Here is a 25,007-nt window from a genome sequence, read left to right as displayed (position 1 = left end):
CAGAACATATTGAAGTATCAGCATTATCTCCTACCAAGTACAGGCTAGCTCTTTCAGATTCTCCATTTCCCAATGAACCTTGCTAACCTATAAACAAGCAAGCTAAGGTGCTGCATTCAAAGCTCTTGACACAGGCCCCACATAATCTAAAATAAGATGCTGTCCCCCTCACCATATTAGCAGAAGCAAATGTTGCAATAAAAAGGCGTCAAGTGTTTAGAGAGCAAACCCCCCAAAAATTTACTCTTTGAACATTACAGGAACACAATGAAGGAAATTACAGAGGCCATGTTACATATACTTATTTACTTACAGTTACACATAGAGTGGAATGAAACAAAATTATTTTTTAAAAAACAGAGAAGCTTTTTTGTTCATGTTTTCCAGAAACCTTAGTTGTCTATTACTGGACCTATAGCATTGTGCAAAGGCAGCAGCACCTGCTGTGTACGAAAGATCCTGACAGGTTTGCAGCATGTTACTTTCCAACAGGTTTGAGGCAGAATTCACTGACTCTTTTTAGTTCTCGAAGGCTGTTAGTAGTGACGGCTGTAGTCTCTATACCACGGTTTCTATGGCAACTCAGCACTTGGGCTATTCTGGGCTATACCTATTCACTAGCCCTTCCATCAACACTATAGTGTTCAAAGGCCAATCTAAGCTGGTGGGAAACACTGAATATTTTATAAAGATGTTTAGATTATACTAATTGCCCAAGTCAAATAAACTCTTGGCTTAGAAAGATTCTCAGATGCTCTAAAACTTGGGGGGGGAAAAAAATCTTCCTAGCACCGGACAATACGATAGTATCAAGTCAGGCTCTAATTCAGGATATTCCTTCAGAGAGAAATAAAGGGGAAAAAGCTCCATCCTTGGGGCTCATTGTCATTCTTCTGTTCATTTTCCACACCATCCCCACTATCTGGATGCTTGCAACTAAGGCAATCAGCTCCACAGGAGCCTGCACGGCCCCCCTGAGGCCAAGTGGAGTGATGGAGGGTGTAACAACATGGCATGGGATGAGAAAGCAGAAAGAGAAGTCCATTCTGCCAATCGCCCTGGAGCACAATTCAAAAAACGATCACAAATTCAACCAGAAAATCCTATTTTTAGTTGCACCCTAATCCTAGGTCCTTTGGAAAGAATCGGTAGAAATAGTTGTTTAGGGTTGGTATCGACAGAAGAGGATGATTTTACAATGAAGACCAATACGATGACTGGGCACCGTGAACTCAAGCTCACTAAAGGAGGCTCTTCACCTCTGAGACTGAACAATGGCCCTATTACAACCAGAATTTCCAAGGGCTTCCCTTTGAACACTAACTCTTAGCCAGGGAAAACACTGTCAGACCTGCATTCCTTCCTCTGCACAGGGTCCACTCTAGGGAAGTTTCAGGAGGTCAAACTAGGCCCATGCTTCCCTAGTGTAGGCCACACCTTCCTTACTTTTACAGCTGCAGTCTTTTTGAAACAGCCCCACAAAGAATCAAAAAGAAAAGGTCCGAAACACTGGTGCCAGCGGTTCTCCATTTATCCCCATCAGTCCCATGGCTCTCCCAAAGAACAAGAGTGGTTCACATTTCCACACAAATACACTGCCTTGAACTGGCTTCACATGAAAAGCCATTCTAACTGACCCTAGAAGGTAATAAAATATGTAAACTGGCTAGAGGCCTGTCCAAAAAGGTGATTTTAACATAGGAAACACATAGACAACAGAGCACATAAACCTAAATAACTTAGTTATTACCCTCCCTGCCCTTTGTCAAACACAAACTTTGGCTCCAATGCAGTACACATACCTCCTCCACTCCAAATGGGAGATCTGTCATGTTGTGGCAAAGGAGAAAAGGCTAAGTCCCTTTTTGAATATGATTTCTCCAATATTAGGTCAGTCTAGGATCACAAGGTAGGAGGTTAACCCCTCAAATTGTACGTAACACCTGCACCTTAACTTTTTTAAGCTAACTTTTGTGAGCAAAATGACCCATGATACCCTTAAGGCAATGAGAATGATAACAAGTCAATAACAGGAAATGCCTCACAAGTTACCTTGCCCAAGGGAGTGGTTAGGCATTACTTTTCTATTACATCGGGAACACCCAACAGTAAAAAATCTTCACCCAAACAACTAATGCCATAATATGAAGTACTTCTCCAGGGCAGCACCAGAAATAACTAACCACCTCATAGACCAGAGGGTGCCAGACTGTCCCTTTCCCCTTCCAAACTGATGTCAGACCATACTGCCAGGGCTCTCTCTGTTCTGAATTAACAGAACATTAAGTTTTAAAAAAAAGAAGACAAAGAAGAATGCAAACAAGCATGGAGTTGTATTTTATTTTTAAGTAAGTGGCAAAATAACTGGGCTCAAGTTTGGATTCACTGCTACCTAGTGGAGAATGGTTATTTATTTGTTTTCACATGGGGGGAAATGTTAGAAACCAAATATGTAATTTGGTTGATTATGAGAAATTTTTTTAACGACCTCGGTCATCTCTGGATGAGAACAGTGCCCCTCAGCTGGCTTATTTTGCTTCGTCTCTCACCTCATTCAAACAAAGCTTCTGCTCTAGCAGACAGGGGGTTCTTACTGTTTCTTACTTGCTTTCACCTCTACAGTTACAGTAGCAAGACAGAGACCCAGAAACCAGAAATGTGTAAGGATGGGCTGGCACTTAAGCTGTATACAGAATACACTTCAACAATCAGGATAAACTTTCATTTCAATGATAACAGGATTTTTTTACTAATTTAAGAAAAACCTCAAACCCAGCTATGTTGGCACCAACAGAGGCAGCATGAAATAAAGTTTCTAACAAAGATGTTTGTTTAGTTAATAATTTTTGCAAGTTCAACTCATAGCCCACGACTGTTCTCACACACACACACACACACACACACACACAATGTGTGTGTGTGTGTGTGTGAGAGAGAGAGAGAGAGAGAGAGAGAGAGAGAGAGAGAGAGAGCCTCCTACTGACCAACCCACATCATTCCACTCAAATCTTTGGCACCGTCTCTGAATAACCATGCACACTCACCCTAATGAGGAGCGAGGACATGAGTATAACAACCATTCCTTTCAGCACAGATTTCATCAAAGGCATCATTCCAAGAGATACCCCAACACCCCCAACTTATTCTCAGGAGCCAGGGAAACATGACTGCATGAGTTCCCCTAAGAAGCCACAGTTTGGTACTTCTACCTCCCCATATGACTCCTTCAACTCTCAATACCAGGCAAGCTGGCTCCCTCCCATTCACAGTACAGAGCTTCAACCACATACAGCCCAGTGGACATAAATTTTAACAGGTCTCCTGTGAGCCATCAGCAACTTTTCTGATCTGATTTCCAGATATTTGAGACAGAGACAATAAAGGGCAAAGGTTCTAAAATGCAAACACAGACGTGTGTTTAGGCAAGAGGCAACTGACTGAAGAGGAGACAAGCTTGGCAACCACACAATTGTTTTGTCATTGTAAACGATAAGGGAAAAACAGAAAGAAAAGTATGTAATAGTTTAAATGGGAAAACACAACATAACCAAAATATTTGTTAAATACTAGAGCATTTATGCAAACTGTTGGTTTTTTCATGCTTTAATTCAGATAAACACATTCCAATCTCTGGATCCCAAGAAAATATTCCAAAAAGAGACTCCTGAACAGCCTCAGATGAAGATATAAACATTGAAATAAGGGATATGAAAGCAAGAGACTACACAGCTTCCCCAAATCCTAAGAGGATTCTTCCTGAAGACAGAAATAGAGGGTCAAATGACATATTCAAAAAATGGCTCAAACCCTCATATGTTAAGACTTTTATCATTGGAAATGAAGGATTTTACACAGGAAAATGACATAACAAAACAAAGAAAAGCCAAAAATATCAGTACAAAAATAAATCTGCCAGTATCCAAAGAAAGCTTGAGGCGATATTTAAAAGATAGATGCTGACAGAGGAACACAAATATCAGACTAAAAAAGACGTTACTGAGCTGCTACAATGCATGAGCTCTCAAGCCCACTTGATTCCAAGTATTCACCCTATTGTGTAAGTTGTCTGTTAGATAGTGGTTTCCCCATATTTTGAAAGAGTAAAAAAATGAAAGTTCACGATACTCTCTCAGAAGGCACAGTTTCCAAATAATCATCCAGTGAGTAGAATTAGAGGTAACAGTCACGTTATAGCATTAGTTGGCTCTGACAATTCCAATTGCAGGAGGCAGCAGGCTGCAAGTCCACGCTTCACTCTCTACGGTGACTCCCATCTAGATTGCACTCAATGGAAGTCTCTGGTTTAGAAAGCCTGAGAGTTCTGGTTTCCTTTACAGGATTCCTAGATGTCAAGAGGAATGAAAGAATTAGTCAACTTGAACAAGTATGTTTAAACATATGACCTTGTGGAAAAAAATAACATGTAAATGTTAGGACATTTGTCCCTGCAATTCACCCTCTCTGAGCGAGCCCTTCAGCAAACCTTTGGAAGGTTTCTCCAGTGACTCCCTTCTCTTCAACTTACCCTTTCCACGTGCATTTGTTCTGACCTTAGCATGCTACCCCATGGACACTGTGGGAGAAAGAATGCTGGATTTGGAATCGGAGGACTTGGATTCAAATTCTATCTGTATCACATCAACTTGGGGACCTCGCATCCAGTCCAGTTTGTGGATCCAGTAGCATATGCGCTTAAACAAAGAGGCCCTCCAGAAGGTCTTATGTTCATGGCTCACTTTAACGTAGCCATGATCTTGATTTCTTGGAGGCAAAGCTAAGCAAACAAAGGCCATGTGTTCCGCTGGCCCGGCCTTCTAGAACTTGGGTCACCTCTGCATTAAAACCAGGCATGGGGGCAGCTAGGTGGTGCAGTGGATAGAACACCGGTCCTGGATTCAGGAGGACCTGAGTTCAAACCTGGCCTCATTCACTTGACACTTATTAGCTGTGTGACCCTGGGCAAGTCACTTAACCCCAATTGCCTCACCAAAAAAAAAAAGAAAAAAGAAAAGAAAAGAAAAACCAAGCATGAGCATATGACTCTCTGGAGGGCTTCTTCATATAAGGCTGTGTATACTGTCCAAAGACCAGCTTCACTAAGTTGGGAGAAGCTCATCATCACATTGGCCATGGGGTGATGGATTTTTTTACCACACCAATTCTCAGAAAATAGCTAAGAAGTCAGAGCATCTGCAGTCTGCATCGATGAAGGGGGTGTCCACACGGCCAAAAGCACAGCTCCTTGAAAGACTGAAGGAGATGTACAAAGAATAAGACAAAGCCCCTGCCCTTCTGCCTAAGTGGGGAGATAAGCTGTAATCACAGGGAACAATATCATAGACTGCCTCATATTTTAGAAAACTACAAAGTGACACCATATAAGCAGAACAGAAATAAGGGTCTCATGTCGATTGATAAATGCAGTGTGTGGGCAATAAATTGAACTAGAGCTATTAAGACAAAAGCAGATCATGGGTTCCAGGTATATCTGCTCAAAGAGGTGGACTCCCAAGAGAAGACTTATGGGAAGATCTGTAGATAACAGGAGAAGGCACTGAGGGACTGCAATCCATCCTACTAGAGTGAATACCCACATTGGTGAGACCACAGATGCATTGAAATAAATATCCTTATGGACAAGAAGGGAAGATGTGGAGAGAGCTAACATGTTAGAAAGACCTTCTGGATGGGCTAACGTGAGAAAGGCCAGTTCTAGTAAAATGGCATTGACTATAAATCTTTAAAGTGCTAAATATGGGTTCAAAAAAAATCAAAAGCATAAGTGCATGATAGTAACATCTTAGGCCACAGATCATCTGGTACCCTACCCTAATTTTACAGATAAGGAAACTGAGGATGGTAGGCATGGCTAGGCAACATAGGGAAAAGGCTTAGCAATAGCAGTGGGGCATTAGTTCAAAGTAAGTCAACAGTGTGGCAGAGCAGCCAAAAAGCTAATGCAATCTTGGGTTGCATTAACAGAAGAACAGCATCCAGAACTGACTACTTGGCCCTGGCGAGGGTACGTGTGGAGCACTGGACATTTCAGGAAGGGCAACCACAGACTAGAGGGCGTCTAGAGAAGGGGGACAATGAGGGTGCATTAAAACCGTGCCATAGCAAGGTCAGCTGAATGGCATGGAGATGTTGAGCCTGGAGCAGACTGAGGGTGAACATGGTGGCCATCTTTAATTAGAGAAGAGCTCCCACAGAAAACGGATTAGACTTCTTTTAACTGAATGCAGAAGTCAGAACAACGGGTGAAGGCTGTAGAGGCAGATTTCGGCACAGCATAAGGAAACTTCCAAATGATCAGAACTATCCAAAAGGAGAACATACTGCCCTGCAGTAACAGCTGACATTGATACTGCACTTAAAGTTTACAAAGTGTTTCTAATCATTACTTTATTTGATCCTCACAACAATCCATGAAGTGTTTCCTACCAACATTATCCTCATTTTACTGATAAAGAAATGAGACTCAGGAGCAGCTAGGTGACACAGTGGATAGAGCACCCGCCCTGGAGTCAGGAGTACCTGAGTTCAAATCCGGCTTCAGACACTTAACACTTACTAGCTGTGTGACCCTGGGCAAGTCACTTAACCCCATCTGCCTCACTTAAAAAAAAAAAAACCACACACACACACACACACACACACAAGAAATGAGACTCAAAGCCTTTTAAGTCACTCACCCAGAGCTGCTTACCTAGCTGAGTGTCAAAGACAGGATTTGAACCCAGATCTCTCCTGATTCTAGTGCTTGGTTTCTTTTCTTTATTTTTTTTAATTTCTTTATTTATTTTTTAGTGAGGCAATTGGGGTTAAGTGACTTGCCCAGAGTCACACAGCTAGTAAGTGTTAAATGCCTGAGGCCAGATTTGAACTCAGGCACTCCTGACTTCAGGGCCAGTGCTCTATCCACTGCGCCACCTAGCTGCCCCTGTTTTTCTTAATAATGTTTAACTATACTATCCATATGGTGTTGAGCTCTCCAGTGCTAAGAGTCTTCATGTAGGAGGCTGGGTGACCATTTGTCAGGAATACTGTAAAGATGATTCCTGTCTCTGTAAAGGCTGAACAAGATGACAACACAATGTAAAGCTCCATGAGGGTGGGTACTCCTGATTTTGTCTGGAGAATGTCTGAGACTGAGTCTAGGCAGAACTAGAGCAGGCCCTGAAAGGCAGGGGAGGCACCAACAGACCAAAGGGCGTTTCATCTGTAGTCATCACTCCCATCTCCTTCTTTGTGGGTGAGGATGGGATGGAAGACATTCCAGGAGGAGAAATAATCGGAGCAAAGGAGGTAAAGCACAAGCAGCATTCAGAAGGCTGGAGATTTAGACTGGGCAAGACTGTACAGGCTTGGAATGCTTAGACTTGATAAGTAATCAAGTGACATTAAAAGTCTGGGCTTCTTTTTCCCCTTAGGGGAGTGCCTTGATTAAAGTGAGATTTTCAATGATTATTTTGATGGTTATGTACAGGGTAGATTGGAAAGGTAAGCTTATTAATGCAATAGTCTGGGACTGGACTTGGTATGTGGGTAATGAGAATTGGAGGAAAGGAATGAAAGCGGGAAGCCTTTACCCATCCTTTGACTTGAGTCTGGGTGACTTGGAGAAGAGTGGCCCCACTTACAGAAAAAGAAAAAGTCATGAAGAGGAAAAGAATGCAGCTCTAGAAATGCTGAGTTCAAGCTAAAAGCAGACTATCCAAACCAGATGTCCAGCTGGCAGGTGAAAACGTGGCAGTAGAGCTCGGGTGAGAAGTCAGGCCTAGACATTTGGCTTGTCAGTCACTGAGCATTAACTAAAGCTATGGAAGTCAGTTTGAGACTTGGTATGGGGAAAAAAGCAGTGATTCTAAGGTATGAGGACCTGGGTTCAAATCCTCCTGATCTTTCCTACCTGAATGGCCTCAGGCAAGTCACCTCACCTCTTTCAGGATCCTCCTCTATAAAATGAGGAGGTTGGGCCCACTGACCTGTAGGGTCCCTTCCAGTTCTAAATCTATGCTCCAAAGAACTTGCTTATATTGGTTCAGAAAATAATCTAACATTCATTAAATTTAAAAAATCATTTTGGGGGCAGCTAGATGGAGAAATAGATAAAGTACCGACCCTGGATTCAGGAGGACCTGAGTTCAAATCCGGCCTCAGACACTTGACACTTACTAGCTGTGTGACCCTGGGCAAGTCACTTAATCCTCATTGCCCCTCAAAAAAAAAATCATTTTAAACAAGTTAGATGTATACTAGGGATGCAAAAATGGTTTCACATTAAGAGAATCATCAGCATAATTAATCATATTAAAAACAAAAATATCCAAAGCCACGTGATTATCTCGAGATGCAGAAAAAGTCTTTGACAAAGAACAAAACTCATTTATGCTTTAAAAAAAAACAACCTATAAACTAATCGCATAAAGGGCCCTTTTTTAAATATAAAAAAATATCTATCTAAAGCCAAAAGCAAGTGTCACATGCAATGGGAATACACTAGAATCTTTTCTAATAAACATGGGAGTAAAACACTTTCCCCACTATTGTTTGATATAGTTCTAGAAATGGCGGCAAAAGAATTAAGACAAGAGAAAGAAATTAAAGGAGTAAGGAAGAGATAAAACTTTTACTATTTGCTGATGATATGACGGTTTACTTGGAAAGTCCTAGGAAATCAGCAAAGATACAAATTAAGATGATTAATAGGTTCAAACAAAATAAACCCTCAAAAAAAAAAACAAAACCAACCCTCTGGGAGTGGACAAGATTGTTAAAAGAAAATGAGTAGAAAAAGAAAACAACGGAAAGCCCAGGGCAAAACTTTGGGGTATGCCTATAAGTAGGGATTGAAAGAAATCAGAGAGAGTTCTCATTAAAAAGAAATGGAGGGGGGCAGCTAGGTGGTGCAGTGGATGGAGCACCGGCCCTGGAGTCAGGAGTGCCTGAGTTCAAATCCAGCCTCAGACACTTAACACTTACTAGCTGTGTGACCCTGGGCAAGTCACTTAACCCCAATTGCCTCACAAAATAAATAAATAAATAGATAGATAGATAGATAGATAAATGAATGAATAAATAAACAAATAAATAAATGGATAAATGAATAAACAAATAAATAAATAAATAAAAATAACAAGAAAAAGAAATGGAGATTTTTTTAGTCACTGTGAAAGGAGAACAAGAAAAGTGTAGCTACAGGAAGAGTTTGAAGCAGGAAGGGTTGAGCAACAATTTTAAATGTTCACAAAATCAAGAAGAATGAGGCCTCAGAGAACAGCACTGAATTTTAAGATTCAGAGAATCCTGGTGACCTTCAAGGCAAGAGCTTCAGCAGAGTGATGAGGGCAAAAACCATACTGAAATTAAGGGTGAGTGGGCAGTGAAGAAATTGAGTCATCCAAAAACTTTGGCAATGAAAAGAAAATATAAAGAATTATGACTTGAAATGTTAAGAGTCAAAAGAAGATTTTTACACATAAGGAAGAATCCTTACATGTTTGAAAGGAGAGGGGCAAAAGCAGTAGAAAAGGAAAGACTGAAGATGATAAAAAGAGAGGGAAATGCTGAAGGGATACAGAGGCAAAAAAGTGTAGGGATCGAGCACTCAGAGGGGCTGCCTGACTTGAGGAAGAATACTTCTCCTCTTAACAGGAGGGAAGGCATGAAAGATGCAGGCAAACAGACTCTATCATGAATGTTTGTTGGTTTTATTTTATTTTGGTTTTTATTTATTTATTTTATTTATTTATTTATTTTGCAGGGCAATGAGGGTTAAGTGACTTGCCCAGGGTCACACAACTAGTAAGTGTCAAGTGTCTGAGGCCGCATTTGAACTCAGGTCCTCCTGCATCCAGGGCTGGTGCTTTAATCATTGCATCACCTAGCTGCCCCCAAATTACACCTTGTTGGTTTTATTTTAAAAGAATAAGATTAAATAAAGTGGCAATTTAGGTGAGAAATATGATGTATAAACTCATTCTAAGGTATTCCATGGACATTTCTCTCTTCATTCCCCATATTTCTCTGGCTTATAGTCCCTACTGGTCACCCAAAAGCCAGCTGGCTGAAGACAGAATATGACGGATCCCAGAGGATCTATTCTAGGATAATGAAATAGCAAAATGAACTGAACTGAACTTCATTTTTCTAAAAGGATGACAAGTTTCTAAAAGGATGTTTTTGTTCATCTTCTCTGGAGTATCACAAACAACTGTCCTCAGATTTCAGTAAAGTTAGGCCTTCAAACTAAGACACTTTGTTCATGCGGAGACATTGTAACTACATAATAACCAAGTTCCACCCAGTGTTCCTTAGAGTAAAGAATGGTAACCACCACCCATTACAAAGTTGTCTATCATTCCTTTGGGCCAAAAGTAACTTGACTGAGACGTTACATTATGATAATTCAAATGTCCCTCAGTAGGAAGAGGAAGTTGGATGTTACTTAATTAGTAAGCCACAATGACTCTCATTAGAGCAGTTGTAACAACTCTTAAAACAGAATTCGCTGCCTGCTCACAAAACCTTGTTCAGTGTTTGATATTTGATTCATCCTGAATGACGGTGACCACTCTTTTTACTGTGCATTCCCTCAGCACTTATCTACTTGGTCTGCATTATAACAATTTACAGCAGCCTTCTCGCTGAAAAGAATTACTCTGTGGGTATTAAGCCTTTCCAAATAAGTGAAGTCTCTCCAACTAGACTGCAAATTCTAAGAGCTCAAAGATCTTTTGAAATAATTTTGCAAAGTACTAGAACACATTATCTCAGATAGGCTTTACAACAACCTTAGGAGCCATGTACGGGTTATTATCATTCTCTCCATTTTATACATCACCTGTTAAGGGCTAAAATTCTAGCTAAACTGTCTAAAATATCTAATGAGTGGTTGCCAATAAATTATAAGCTTTAGCAAGAGTTAGACTTTTAAGCATTTATTAAGGAGAATAAGAATTTGGTAAAGAGAGAGAAAGGCCTAGATTCCTATCTATTAAAGGGAGAGCACATTTCTAGCTCTGCTCTCCACCAGAGTACAAAGGCAAGAGAGTGAGAGCGAGTGGAGTGCCAGTCTCTTCCTCCCTCCTCTACTAGCCCGCGTCACTACCTGACGCCAAAGAAAAGACTCCTGGTCTTGCCCTCAAAGACCTTCGCTTCATGGGCGGAACTCTTCTACAGTAAGTCTCCAGCAGGTGGCGTTATTCCAATAGTTGCACAGCAAAGGGAGGTTCTGAGAGGCTTCCTGGCTTGCCCATGGTCACAGGGGATAGTAAATACCAGGGGTAGGATTGGAATCCCCGTTGTCCTGATTCCAAAACCAACATTCTGTCCACTGCCACGCTTACCTCTCTTGCTCCCCAATAGCACCTTCTATAGTATTCTATACACAGTCTCTTTTCAAAAATGTTATTAAGGGAGTGAACGACAACTAGCTGAAAAAGTCTATGCCTATAAGGAACAGTGGAGACTATGGGAGACTACCTTTTCTCCCTTCTTTCTTGCTTTCAGGCAATTTTAATCTTGCTGGTGTCACCTTCAATGCTGGAGATCCAGAACAAACCTGGAACACAAGACAGGTTTTACAGTGACTTCAGTGTTCTAGCATCACAGATTTTGCTATCAAAGAAAATGTTTTATTTATTTACATAGGTCAGACGGGAAAGTATTTAAATATCACTCTAATTAGTTTATATCCTATGAAACTTCTAACACATTCAGTTGCTGATCTACCAAAATACAAATATCTAAGTATGGTACATGATTAATGACAAGAGCCATGTAGTTCTAGGCAAACAATAAGGTCCCACAAAGAGAAGAAAAGAATCAGCAAAAGGGAATATGTGAGGAAAATGAAAACAAAGCTAACTCAAAGGGCCATTGACAGAAAGAAACTGAGGACAAGAAAGACATCAAGACTTTTCTGCTTATTCTTATGTTAATTTCCACAAACATAAAAGACAAGAACAGTCTCTTACTAAGTTTACATTTTCTTTGCTGGATCTGTCCAATTCACCAATGTCCACAGATTCTGGAGTACAACACTTATTTTTCTTTTCCATTATTATCTGATTCCCCAGAACTTTGCGCTAATTTAAAAAGAAAAAAATATATTGTTAGAAGAAAACAAAGATCATAGCTGTAATACCAAGATACATTCCTCAGGTGAAGAGAACATATCTTTCTAATTAATTCTGCACAAAAGCTGGAAGAAAGCTTGCACACCAGGAGGTCAGGAATTGTCCAAGTCTCTAAAAACAAAGTATTTCAGTGTTCAAATGACCACTTAATCTGAATAACTTTAAAATGGAGGGAAATGTCTAAAGGGCAGATGGGTGAAACAGAAACAACATTAAGATCAATTTGAACTAGCTTGTCTAAGTCAATTCCAAAATGCTTCTGGAAACCCTAGTGGGGAAGTGGGCACTGGACCATTGTTAAAAAAAGACTCAGCTTTAAAGAGTTGCGACCATTGTGCATGTTTGTATTTGTTACAACCCAAGGATTCCCTCATTAGGACTTGTGGCAGAAATCTGTCTTACTCTATTTAAAACACATGATAAATTCTTTGATAAGATCATCTTTAAAATCTTGTACTCTCATCAGGATACACACTCTTGGAAATCAGTTCTGAGGAAACATTTTTGAAGAGCAAATCTGTCCACAAGGCAGTTTGGAAAAGTCCCTGCGCTGTGAAGGAGAGTTCTACTGTATTCACACTGCCATCAAAGTAAAGGTGTTTTACACACACACACACACACACACACACACACACACACACACACAGAGGAGATTTCCTAACCATTACAGAAAATCACTCTCCTCTAACTGGTTTCCACCTCTCACCTGCCAACAGTTACATAATTCTAATGAAACATGGGCGAGAGAAAGAGAAGAGTGAATTTTTCTAGCTGACAAGGAGATGAGTAGAACATTCCTTTAATTAATTCAAAGAGCCTCAACAGAACCCAGTCATTAAGGAGAAAATTCTGATGCCAAGAGTCTGCATGGAATAGGTGTTCAGTCAACACTGGTTGAAGAACTGGGCTGGAGATGCTGAACATCAACAATCCCCAGAACAACTTGCCAGAATAAAGCTTCAAGGTGGTTTAAGAATATTTGCATTTTAATGAAATAGAGCACTTTGTAAGTGTTGCTATACAGATATATTTTAATAGGTTTTGCCCCACCCCCCAGACCCCCAGGATAAGAAGTAGAAAAATATGTGAATCCCTCTCCCAGTGAATCATGTCTCCCCGAAGCCTGGTAATTCATGTTCTATGACCAATGCATTTACTACCACCTGGTGGTAGCACATCTTAATTAAAGGTTCAGCTCTTTGAGTGATGAAAACAAACCTTTAAAAGGATGACTATGGACAAATGAGGAATGGCAATACTACCACAATACAAGAACAAAAAATATGACTAATATGGGTGTGTCAGCTTTTCAAAATTCTGGGTCAAGAATATATACTAGATTTAAAAGATTTATCAGTTTCTAATGGGGGATAGGATGGAGGAGTGGAGACAAGCTGGCTTCAGGACAAAAAAGACCCCAATTCAAGTCCTACCTGACACATACTGTCTCTGTCACTCTGGGTGGGCCACAGGCCCTCAGGGCTCTGGGCAGAGGAGGTACCAACCTGCTTTGGTAGAGGGTAGTTCTCTATACCAGTGAAATCACAGGCCTCGTCCCAGTATCTCCTTATCCTTATCAGTTTTCAGTTACTCCCCCATCATAAAACTTCCCACAGGGATGTAATACATAGCAAGCCCCTTCCTTGATCACATGCTCCTTCCAGATTAAATCTTTTTTTTTTTAATTAATTAATTTATTTATTTATTTATTTTTCAGGGCAATGAGGGTTAAGTGACTTGCCCAGGGTCACATAGCTAGTAAGTGTCAAGTGTCTGAGGCCAGATTTGAACTCAGGTCCTCCTGAATCCAGGGCCGGTGCTTTATCCACTGCGCCACCTAGCTGCCCCCCAGATTAAGTCTTAACAAACTTTAAGTTTGTAAAGATAGAGGAAAAGAAAAACGTGTCCCATTACTGAACAAAAGAGTTATTTCATAGGCACAAAGGAAGCTGGTATAAAATGTCAATGTCAAGACTGAGAATCACCCTTGCTTTGTGGCTGTGTCAATCCTCACTATTTTAATGATACTACCAAGTACTACAAGGACATTCCCCCATCTCATTTATACATCAAAATGCCTATCATGACAACAGTTTTCCCAAACTCCATCCCAGCATCCCTGATAATGTACCTTTTACAGAAATGCCAAAAGAGTAGGAAATTATTTCACAGATAGGGAAAGGATCAACACAAGGTTCATCTCTGTCAAAAATTCTTTGGATAATACTGACAAACACTGTGACTGGACCTACCTACCTTAATAAGTCCACTGAAGGAGCTTGAACGGGTCCGTCTCTGAAACTGGGGAGTAAATCCATCTGCTCCTGGAGTTTGAGCTGTTGGCTGCTTATTAAACTTGGAGAAAATAAATAAAATAGTTCATTATTATTTTCCTGGCAACAGATTGACTCTCCAAATATCCAAAAACAAATGCCAAAAAGATTCCCAAATTATATGCCTCTCAAATCTATTGTCCAGGAATATATGCATAAAAACAGAAATATGTGTCAAAAAAAATACTCTTGCAGTATCCAAAGTTCATTTACACTACCATTTGCCTCACTTTAACATAAATGATTGAAAATAATAAGGACTTCTGAAGCTTAGAAAGGCCCTGGGACTGAAGATGTTTTTTCTATTCACTCACTTATTTATTCATTCATTCATTCATTCATTTATTTTTGGCATTCTTTGCTTTTTAAAAAAGGCAAGCAATATGATATTAATTATGTATGTGAAATCATGCAAAACATATTTCCTTATTGGCCATCTTGGGGAAAAAGTGAGAAAATTATACTTTTATTTGCACTTGATTCATCAGTTCTCCCTCTGGAATTGGCCAGCATTTTTCATCATGAGTCCTTTTGAATTGTCTGGGATCACTTTATTGGCCAGAGTAGCCAAGTCTTTCATAGTTGATCATCACTACAACATTGCTGTTACTGTGCACACTCATCTCCCATTTCTTCTCATTTCACTTTGCATCAGTTCATACAGGCCTTGCCATCTTTTTCTGAAAACACCCCCTCTGTCATTTCTTATAGTACGATTGCACTCCATCACAATCATATACTAGAACTTGTTTAGTCAGTCTCCAATAGATAAGCATCCCTTGATTTCCAATTCTTTACCACTACAAAAAGAGCTGCTATAAATATTTTGGTACATATAGATTCTTCTCCCTTTTCCTTGATCTCTCTGGGGTACAGACCTAATAGTGGTATTGCTGGGTGAAAGGGTATACACAGTTTTATAGCCCTTTGAGCCTAGTTCCAAATTGGCTTGGTCTTCCCTGCAACTGCAGTAGCTTTTTATGGTTTGTTGTTTGCTCATTTTTCCAGTCATTTCTTGACTCTGAATTTTATGTTTAAGCTGGGCTCTGCTCAGCTTGGGGTGGGGAGGCACTGTCCCAAGCTTTAGCCTTTTTCAAGCTGCTGTTTTCAGAGTTAGTTCTGGAGTTCTGCAATTTTTTGGTACTTCCAAGGGGGTGTGATCCAGGGAGAAGTGTGGTCATTGCTTTCATGGTCTGTGCTGTAGCCTTTACCCAGGAAGGGCCCCTATTCCCCTGTAGCTGCAAACATTAGCACTCCTCTTGGGCCTGGAACTGTGACCAGAGTCCCTGCTCCTTCATGACCAACCACAAGCACTCTTCTCTACCCTGGAATTGTGACCCAGAACTGTGTTTGAGCAATAGAGTTACCAATCAGTGCCAGCTGTACCCAGTGCCAGCAATGGGTCCCCTGTAATCTCTTTATAAGCAGTTGAGCCCCTTACTGTCTCTGGGCTGAGAGCTCCCAAAACTGCTGCTGCTATCATTGCCACAATGGATATGCACTCCTAACATGCCATTCCCTCATACTTCCTGTTTTCTTGGGTCAGAAAAATCTCTCACCTCGACCTTTTGTTGGCTCTGCCACTCCAAAATTTGATTTAAAGTTATATGGAGAGGAATATTGAGAGATTTAGTTGGTTTGTGGCTTCTAATCCACCATCTTGGTTCCATCCTTTTGAGACTGAAGATTTGTGACCATTTATCAGCATTAGCCCCAGAAGAGCTGTATTTCATGAATACAAACTCCTCTGAGTTATTTCAACTCCATAAGTCATTCCCTATTGGGAGAAATATAAAGTATAGCAGAATTCTACCCAAAGGAATCAGCTTTTTCTCTTCCAGAATGCTGCTGCTTCTTTTTTGTTAATTTAACTCATAAATGGTGTCTCAATACATAAACCCCCGGTGTACTTTCACTGAATCTCCCAATGTACAATCCCTGGAAACAGTTAAATAAGACATCAATCAGAGTGTGTGATTGTGATAGTCAGCATAGCTACCCTTATTACTTTGGTACTTTTCTGTTCATTAAAACAAAAGTGTATGCTTTATATTTTAGCATCAACATTCTCCAATGTTTATTATCAAGTGTTTTGCCATTCAGATTTATTGTCATTTATATATTGTAATCATTGTACATCTTTTTGGTTCTGCTTTGTCCACTCTGCATCACTTTATACACATCTTCCATTATTTCTTTGAATTCCTCATATTCACAGCTCCTTGTAATGTAGCATTGTTATGAATATTGTCACACAAATAGGTCAGCTTGGGGTATAGGTACAACAATGAGATCAGTGGATCAAAGGGTATGAAAAGTTTTCCACCTTTCTTTGCATAATTCCAAATTGTTTTCCAAAACAATGCATCCCTTTTACAGCTTTACTTAAGGCTGTTTTCCTGCATCCCTGTCAGCAATGAATTTTTCCATCTTTGACAATTTGATGGGTACAAAGTGATATAAACATTATTTTAAATCTAAATTTGGGGTTTTCTACCAGCAATTCTAAATTCTTTTTAGACAGTTGTTGATAATTTTTGTTTCTTCTTTTGAGATTTTTCCATACTGGGGAATGGATCAATCTTCAAAGATCTGTAACGATTCCTTATAGATTTTAGATGTTAGATTTTTATCAAAAAGGTTTTATGCCAAGATTTTTCTTTTCTGATGAATAGTTTTGTGTATACTGCATTTTTTATGTTTCTTTTATTTGTGCCAAAAGTTTAAGTTTATACAAAATTGTTTACTTTGCCTTTTGTAATATTCTCTCTTTAACAATTACAAATACATTCCCTTCCCATAGTTGTAAGAACTATTGCAAAGCCTCCATGCTGACTACTGTAGTAAAAACGGTTTACAGACCAAGGCACAAAACCCATAAACTGAGAAAAGCAGACAGAAGTTTTAAACACTTCCTTTAAAGACCATAATTAGATAAATATTTTAATTATTAAAGGAAATAAAAGATGCAGATTTCAGTAAGGACTAAAAATGACATCCTAAATAATGAAGGCAAAGAACAAATCATAGAAGCAGTAAAAATTTTACTAAAGAGAACAAAAATAAGGAGAAAGCATACAAAAACTCCTGGTATGCAAGTTATATTTGGATCTGAAGAAAGCAGTCTCGATTGATCATCCCTGGGCCTTAGTCTCCTATTCTATAAATGACAGGAGTTGGCCTAAATGACCTTTAAAGTCTCATCCAACCCTGACATTCTATTAGCCCCAATGCCCACACAGACAACAGTACTGCTTAGTTCAAGAGGCTGGTTTTTCTCCTTATCATCTCTAATGATCAGTGCAGACCTCAGTGGAATCCTAAATGAACCTACTCTGCTGAGGATTAAAATCAGCACTCTCTTTGAATATGTAAAACCGAACAGACTGCTGCTTTGGCATAATCTGTCACATCTCAAATCAATTTGGGGGACAAGGGCAGGAGAATTCTTCTTAAATAAGGATGTTTTCTTACCCAGCTACTAAGAGAACAAAAATCTCAAGCCGTGATTTTCTGCCTCACCCCCTTTCCTTCAGCCCAAACTCCAGTGGTTCTACTTCACCATTTTTCTTTGTTACAAGAGGGGAAGGTTCAATGCCTTCTGGTAATGTTGAGATGAGGGAAAGACTGTCCAGAAATGACTGTAATGCAGAAGTAAACTAACTAGATAAATAACTGAGGAATCCCTAACTCTGGCTACTGTTCCTCTTTTACACAGCCTAAGATAGCATTAGCTTTTTGGACTGCCACATTGTAATCCTAACTCCTAAGGAACTCACAGGCCACCAAGACCCCAGGGTCTTTTCTTCTGAACTTGTACTGATGAAATTGATCTTGATAACCCAAATCTAAGACTTTACATTGACTCCTATCAAATTTCACAACTGGAACCCCAAATGCTTTGCTTAGAGTACACTGTAAGCATTCCCCTCATATGCTCCTCTGGTGATCCTATCAAAAATGAGGTTAGTTCCACATGTAATCCTTGCTATCAGACTACTTTCATTCTCTTCTTTAGAATAGTTGCCTCTCTCCAATCTTGTGACACCTCTCCATTTTCCTCATGTTTTCAAAGATCATTGATGATGTTTGAGCCATCAAAGGTACCAGTTCTTCCAAGACCCTGATGCGTAGCCCCTCTGGGCCTAGTGACTAGAATCCATTAATGACAGCTAAGTGCTCTCTCAAGATATTCTTCCTAACCTTGGGTATCAACTCCCTAAAGGTCATTTTTGTTCTGTCCCTTCCAGTCCAAAAGTCAATCTTCTTGGCAGAAAAAAAAAGGGGCGAAATAAGGGTTGCATGCCAGCTTCCTCCCCTATACGGTCAGCTTTCAGCCTGTCTACTCCAAGAAGCTGTCCTTTGTCTCTGAGGCGTCTCCTTTGCTTATTAGCTCAATATAGCTTTATTTTGTTTTTGTTGAGTTTTTTGTTTTCTCTGTTCCAGACCGAGTTTCCCTATCTCAGCACAGCTGGAAGCACAACAACTTCTCACAGGCCCAATCCCGATACAGATTGGTCCAGAGAAGCTTTAACCGGCTGCCTTTTTCTGATCTGGGCTGGTTCATCCCTTCTTAGGCAGCACGGTAGCACCCCTCTCCCACTCCCAGGGGTGTCACCACGCTGGTGCTGAACTTAGTGGAGACCCCCAAACAGCATTAGCCTGACTGCTGCTGAGGGCTCCCAAACTCAAGTGACCCTGCAGCCTCAGCCTCCCCAGCAGCAGGGACCATGGGCTTGCACCACCACGCTGGCCTCAGTGTAGCTTCAAATGAACAAACGAAATTACTCTTTCTTCTCCTTAGTATTCCTCAACGGCCTCAGCTCATCCTGAGTGTGGTACACCTGGCACTCGTCCCAGAGGACCGTCTTCCTGTATTTCAGGTCTCAACAGACATTCCCATTTATTCCGGCCTAACAAACATCAGGGTCACCAAGATTCCCAACTATTGTACTCTTAGAAAACCGAGATTCAATTCAGACTCTACCATTCTCAAAAACATTCTGTCAGTCCTATGGTCATGATCGTTTCCCCAGATCAGTGTTACTCATTCTCTGCTTCAGGAGAGATACCTGTCGAATTAGCTTCTTCTTCTTTGCGGAGTCAGGCATGTTGTGAACATGTCGAAATAACTCTTTGAGGGCCTCCTCTGTACGTTGTTGCGTCTCTTCCTGTTGGAAGCAAGTGTTCATCCGGGTCCTTTTATGGGAGTTTGAAAGCTGAAAGTCCTTACTACTGCATGAGGCGGGCAGATCCAGGTCATCCTGGAGAAAGTTGAAAGAAGAGGGGTTAAGGAATCCTACTAACTCCTATTTGCAGACTAAACCCAAAAGGGAAAGAAAAACAGAAATATCCTACAGTATCCGCCTGCACTTAGAAACACAGCCATCCTACCCCCTGTTTCACCCGGGTCAATTTCATCTAACTCCCACAGGTTTCATTAATGGAATTCCTGTCCCACCCAAACAATCCCAACTTCCTTCAGCACAGGCTCAGACAAGTACAAGGATATGACAGCAGGAAAGACTCTGGATAAGACAGGCTTCAATTTTAACTATTTGGGAGGTCACGCTATATGTTTGCCTGGTTATTTTTAATGTCTGATAAATGTGATGGAGAAGCAACCCAAAAAGTAACAAAAATAAGCAAAGACCCAGAAGGAAAGAGTGGCAGCATTTGTAAAAATCCTTAACCTTGTCCTAGATAAAGTCCTTGGCAATTGAGAAAAGCTTTAACCTTTAACAACTTGGTTTCTGAGCATATACAGAAAATCTGCAATTTTTCTGCTAATGAATGGTAGACTTTCTTCACAGTCTGTATGGGCTGCAATTCCAGATTCGCAGGCTATATAGCCCCACGTTCAGAGTGGCCCTTTGTTTGTCACTGGATTAAAAATAAGAAGACAATATGTACAATTGTGTGACTTAGCAGACCCGACCTAGAACAATCCTATTTCCAAATGCCATTTCTAGGCTGGCTCTCTTGTGCTTCTAATTTGGAATGTTTAAAACACTCAGGTGTGTGATGAAGACCTTTGGAGGCCTTGTGGACTACAGATCTTTTCAACCATTCCTATATAGCATCAGCAGAAAATTCTTAGAGCAAAGAGAGAGACAGAGGCCCCATGATTTCCATACCACCCATCATCCCCTTCTCCTTCCTAGCCGCTCTTTCACTAAGCTCAAAGTGACTGGTTATCTTTGAGTTGCAACACTTAGCAAGTACCCAAGAAAAGCAGGTTGAAGCATTGCATTCTTCCATCTCACCTTGGCTTGAGTCATATACTGGCTTTCACTTTCCCTCGCTTAATATAGTGTTTATTATTAATCAGGGCTTAGCTTTAATGCTGTTTTCTTGTTTGGGCCTGACTTCCTGTGTTTCAGCAAGAGCAATTCCCTATGCTTACCTTTGATGCATGAGTCCTAGAGCCCAGATAATGTAGCCTGGCACATTCTCGAACATAAGCTGGAGCCTGCATAAGACATAAAAAGAAAGCAGGACCTAGGATGAAGGAGTTAAGCATAAGTGGAAACTGAAATAAGACTGCAGACCTGGGTCTAAACCTGACCCACATCACTTAATAATCTCTGAAATTTAGTTTTTCCTCTACAAAATGAAGATGTTGGACTAGAGCAGTGGTATCAAACTCAAAAAGAAAAGGATCCCTGCAGGTCCCATATTGACTTAGACAACCACAAATTAACATTATCTCTGTTGCACTGTGTTTTTATTTATTTTGTTAAACATTTCCCATTGACATTTTACTCTGGTTCAGGCTGTACTCACTAGTTTTGTTTGATATCTCTGAACTAGCTGTGATCTAAGCTACCTTTTCCAACTCTAAAAATTCCATTGTTATGAAATAGAAGAAAAATACACCAAAAAAGCCTCAAGTCCAAAGGCAGCAGAGGCGGGTAAAAAAGCCGAGCTAGCAGTACTAAAATCCAGGATGTGTTTCTGGAGACACATAGCTGGCTTAGCTTATGAAAGTGAGTAAATGATTTAGTGACCATAACCCAAAGGAAAATCAATTGGCCAGCAAGCATTGATGAAGCACCTACTATGTTCCAGGCACTGGGGACAAAATGACAAAAGCAATCCTCGCCCCTTCCCTCAGAGAGTTTACTTCAGCTCCTCCCCACCCCCTCCAGCCAAACTGAGAAGGATATCTGAAAACCCTAAGAAGTCAAGTCAAAGAAACTGCTGAATGATCCTCCCAGATGAACTGTAAGCTCCCCCAGTGCCTCACTTCACAGAGCAGCACTTCGTGAGTGCTTGTTTCCAGACAGGGACTAAAGGAAACAACTCAGCTATCTCAGGTTTTAAACCTGTGCTGGCCGAATGCCACACGGTCTATGGACACCTCCTAGCTTGGATCCCATGCACAGTCGTTAATCTGCCGTGCTCTGAAGGTAACTGCATGTGCTCGGCTACAGCCAAATTAGGGGGGAAGGCCCACTGGCAAGGGTGAATCAGTGAGGGAGGAGCCATTCTTTCACACCAGCGGCCCCTTCTTCCTCCATGCCAGTCTGGTATCCCTGTGGCCTCTGACTGCAGACTCAGCCCAACCCCAGGCCAGCTGAGGATCAAGCACAGGCTTGCCGCTGGTTCTGTGTCCATCACAGATGCCCTTGTCAAGACCCAGACCTCTGGTTACTCAGACATTCTGCCCAGAGCTTCTGCCTCGATTCCTAACCCTCTAATTCCCAGTCTTTTAGCCAGGGTCACCAAGTCCACTTGGCTGAGCTTCATGGACTCTTTTACTCCTGCCTACACAGCTCAAATGGTACCTTTGTTTTATCCCCAACTCGGCCAATCTTTATGAATTTAAGCAATGGTCTGTCCACCAAACTTAGGGCATTTCTCAGCTCTATTCCCGTCTAACTGAATTCTCTCCCTATTGGCACTACCTTCACTGCTGCCCAAGTTCTAGTGTAACACTTACCTTAAAAAGCTTCTGAGAGTGCTTAATCATAAAAGCCATCCCATTATTCAGCTTTGTGATATTCTCCTGAAGGTCATTCGCAGTGACCTGCTCAAAGTACAAGAAGTGATAAGACATTGTTGGATAGAGGAGGGAGAAAAACCTCATTTATTTACAAATAAACTTTTTTTCCCCCAAACAGTAGTCCATAGTAGCTACTATGATGGGGCTATCATGTTTGAAAGAGCCCTTCCTTCCTCCCCCCCCCTAAAAATTGGGGGATGTAGAAATTTTCCATAGGACATGAACTTATCAAGGAAGAATCAAATGATCTTGACCCCTGGAATTACTAAGAAATCCATGAGAAAATTAATTTTCCTGTTTTTTTTTTTTATCCTGTCCAAGGAGCAAACAAGGAAACAGAACTATTAGAAGGCATGTCATTTAAGGCTCAAATAGGCAAGAAGAAGGAAAGTTCTACCAGCTTAGTGCAGTACACAGAGCATTGGGCCCAGAGTTAGGAAGACCTGAAAGGAAATCCAACCTCATGCACTCACTAGCTATTATTACCTTCAGAGAAGCTGAGATTCCTCTAAAGATAAAATTGAGCCATCCTTTTTACCTGGCAGCAAAGTAACATTTTAGTTTCCTACAAATACAACAAACTCGGGGGCAGCTAGGTGGCGCAGTGGATGAAGCACTGGCCTTGGATTCTAGAGGACCTGAGTTCAAATCCAGCCTCAGACACTTGACACTTAACTAGCTGTGAGACTCTGGGCAAGTCACTTAACCCTCATTGTCCTGCAAAAAAACAAAAAACAACTCTTTTTTTTGTGTGTGTGCCCAAGATTGTACAAGTCTGTACCTCTCCTGGCCCTCTCCTCTTAACAAGGTCCTGCCCTCTCCTTGTTCGTGGCCCATCTGGTCTTTCCTTCCTCTAATCTTGGAGAAGTGCCTCCAAAAGTCTTTCAATAGGGTACATTTGGAGACCAGATGATGCTATGTCTTCTCTTCCCTGAGATGCCTGTCTTTTACCCCGGAACATGTTATTAGCTTTCAAAAACCATTTGTTATGCAAAATATTCCACATCAACCCCTGAAAATGTTTCACTCTCCAATAATCAGAGAAATATAAAGTGAAATAACATAAAATTCAATGCTAGTAGGAGCTGTAAAGAAACAAACCATTACACTGCCTGCAGAGGTATGAAGTAAGGCAATCTTTTTGGAAAAAATATGACAGTGAATAATAAAAGCTATAAAGCTGTTCACACCCTTTGATCCCACTACCAGGACATCATAATGATCTTATTGAAATAGGAAAAAATACTTCTCTGTATAAAATTACTCAGAGCAGCTTTTTTTTTTAATAACAAAAAAGTACAATCTATATATCCAATGATTCTGGAATGGCTAACCAAACTAATAAGAATGGAATGGAATATTATTGCATCTTAAGAAATAACAGGGGCAGCTAGATGGAGCAGTGGATAGAGCACCGGTCCTGGAGTCAGGAGTACCTGAGTTCAAATCCGGCCTCAGACACTTAATACTTACTAGCAGTGTGACCCTGGGCAAGTCACTTAACCCCAATTGCCTCACTAAAAAAAATTTAAAATTTTTTTTAAAATTAAAAAAAAAAAAGAAATAACAAACATGAATACAAAAAAAGGAGAAGAAATACAGGATGCAGAATGATATAGGATGAAGAAAACTGAATCATATTATTTACAATATGATAATGATGATGAAGTTGATGAAGATGACAATATGGTGACAACAACAATAACAAAAACCAGGGCAAAATACGAAGAAAAAATAAGTCAGAAGAAGACACAGAAACGAAAAAGTATACATTTACTATTACTTTGTTAAAGTTTATTTTAAAAATAATTTATCGGGGCAGCTAGGTGGCACAGTGGATAGAGCACTGGCCCTGGAGTCAGGAGTACCTGAGTTCAAATCCGGCCTCAGACACTTTACACACTTACTAGCTGTGTGACCCTGGGCAAGTCACTTAACCCCGATTGCCTCACTAAAAAAACAAAAACAAAACAAAACAAAAAAAATAATTTATCAGTGATTTTAAGGGTATTATTTTATGTATAATCTTTACTTTGCTTATCAGAATGTTTGTTTTGTTGATGGCTAAGTTTGAAATAAAAAATTAAAAACAAAAAACTTTAATAAAAAAGAAAGTTTGTTGTTTAGTCATTTTTAGTCACATCCAACTCTCTGTGACTCCATTTGGGGTTTGCTTGCCAAAGACACTGGAATAGTTTGCCATTTCCTTCTCCAGCTCATTTTAGAGATGAAGAAACTGAGGCAAACAGAGTTAAGTGACAGGGTCCCACAGCTAGTAAATGTCTGAGGCCAGATTTGAACTCAGGAAGATGAGTCTTCCTGATTCCAGGCCTAGCACTCTATCCACTGCACCATTCAGCTGCAACCCACCCCCTCAAAAAATAAATGGGGTCATAATGAATCAGACATGATTGAAACAACTAAACAACAAAAAATAAAGTTACTCTTTTAAAAACCTAAAAGTGACATGGGCTAATGGCCAGGTCCCTAGTGGTCCAAAGCCCTTTCCACTACATAACACAT

General features: G+C 40.5%; 1 protein-coding gene across 2 annotated transcripts in view; it reads right to left on the bottom strand.

The window, feature by feature from the left end:
- Window positions 1-286: 286 nt before the first annotated feature.
- The window catches only part of ARHGAP19 (Rho GTPase activating protein 19), a 59,727-nt gene continuing 35,006 nt past the window's right edge, over window positions 287-25,007 (bottom strand). Inside the window, exons 6-12 of one of the 2 annotated variants that reach the window (XM_043981409.1) lie at window positions 22,422-22,508; window positions 20,883-20,948; window positions 19,549-19,740; window positions 14,400-14,498; window positions 11,991-12,092; window positions 11,488-11,566; window positions 287-4,342 (exon numbers count right to left, since the gene is read on the bottom strand). In XM_043981409.1, coding sequence (XP_043837344.1) covers window positions 4,332-4,342; window positions 11,488-11,566; window positions 11,991-12,092; window positions 14,400-14,498; window positions 19,549-19,740; window positions 20,883-20,948; window positions 22,422-22,508 — 636 coding nt within the window. In that variant the 3' untranslated portion in view covers window positions 287-4,331. Of the gene's footprint in view, window positions 4,343-11,487; window positions 11,567-11,981; window positions 12,093-14,399; window positions 14,499-19,548; window positions 19,741-20,882; window positions 20,949-22,421; window positions 22,509-25,007 lie in introns of both variants that reach the window. The other variant, XM_043981410.1, reaches the window with a different exon arrangement.

The sequence above is a fragment of the Dromiciops gliroides genome, chromosome 2 (genome assembly GCF_019393635.1).
Source record: "Dromiciops gliroides isolate mDroGli1 chromosome 2, mDroGli1.pri, whole genome shotgun sequence".
In the NCBI taxonomy this organism is placed as follows: domain Eukaryota; kingdom Metazoa; phylum Chordata; class Mammalia; order Microbiotheria; family Microbiotheriidae; genus Dromiciops; species Dromiciops gliroides.
This window is presented reverse-complemented; position numbering and strand designations above follow the sequence as displayed.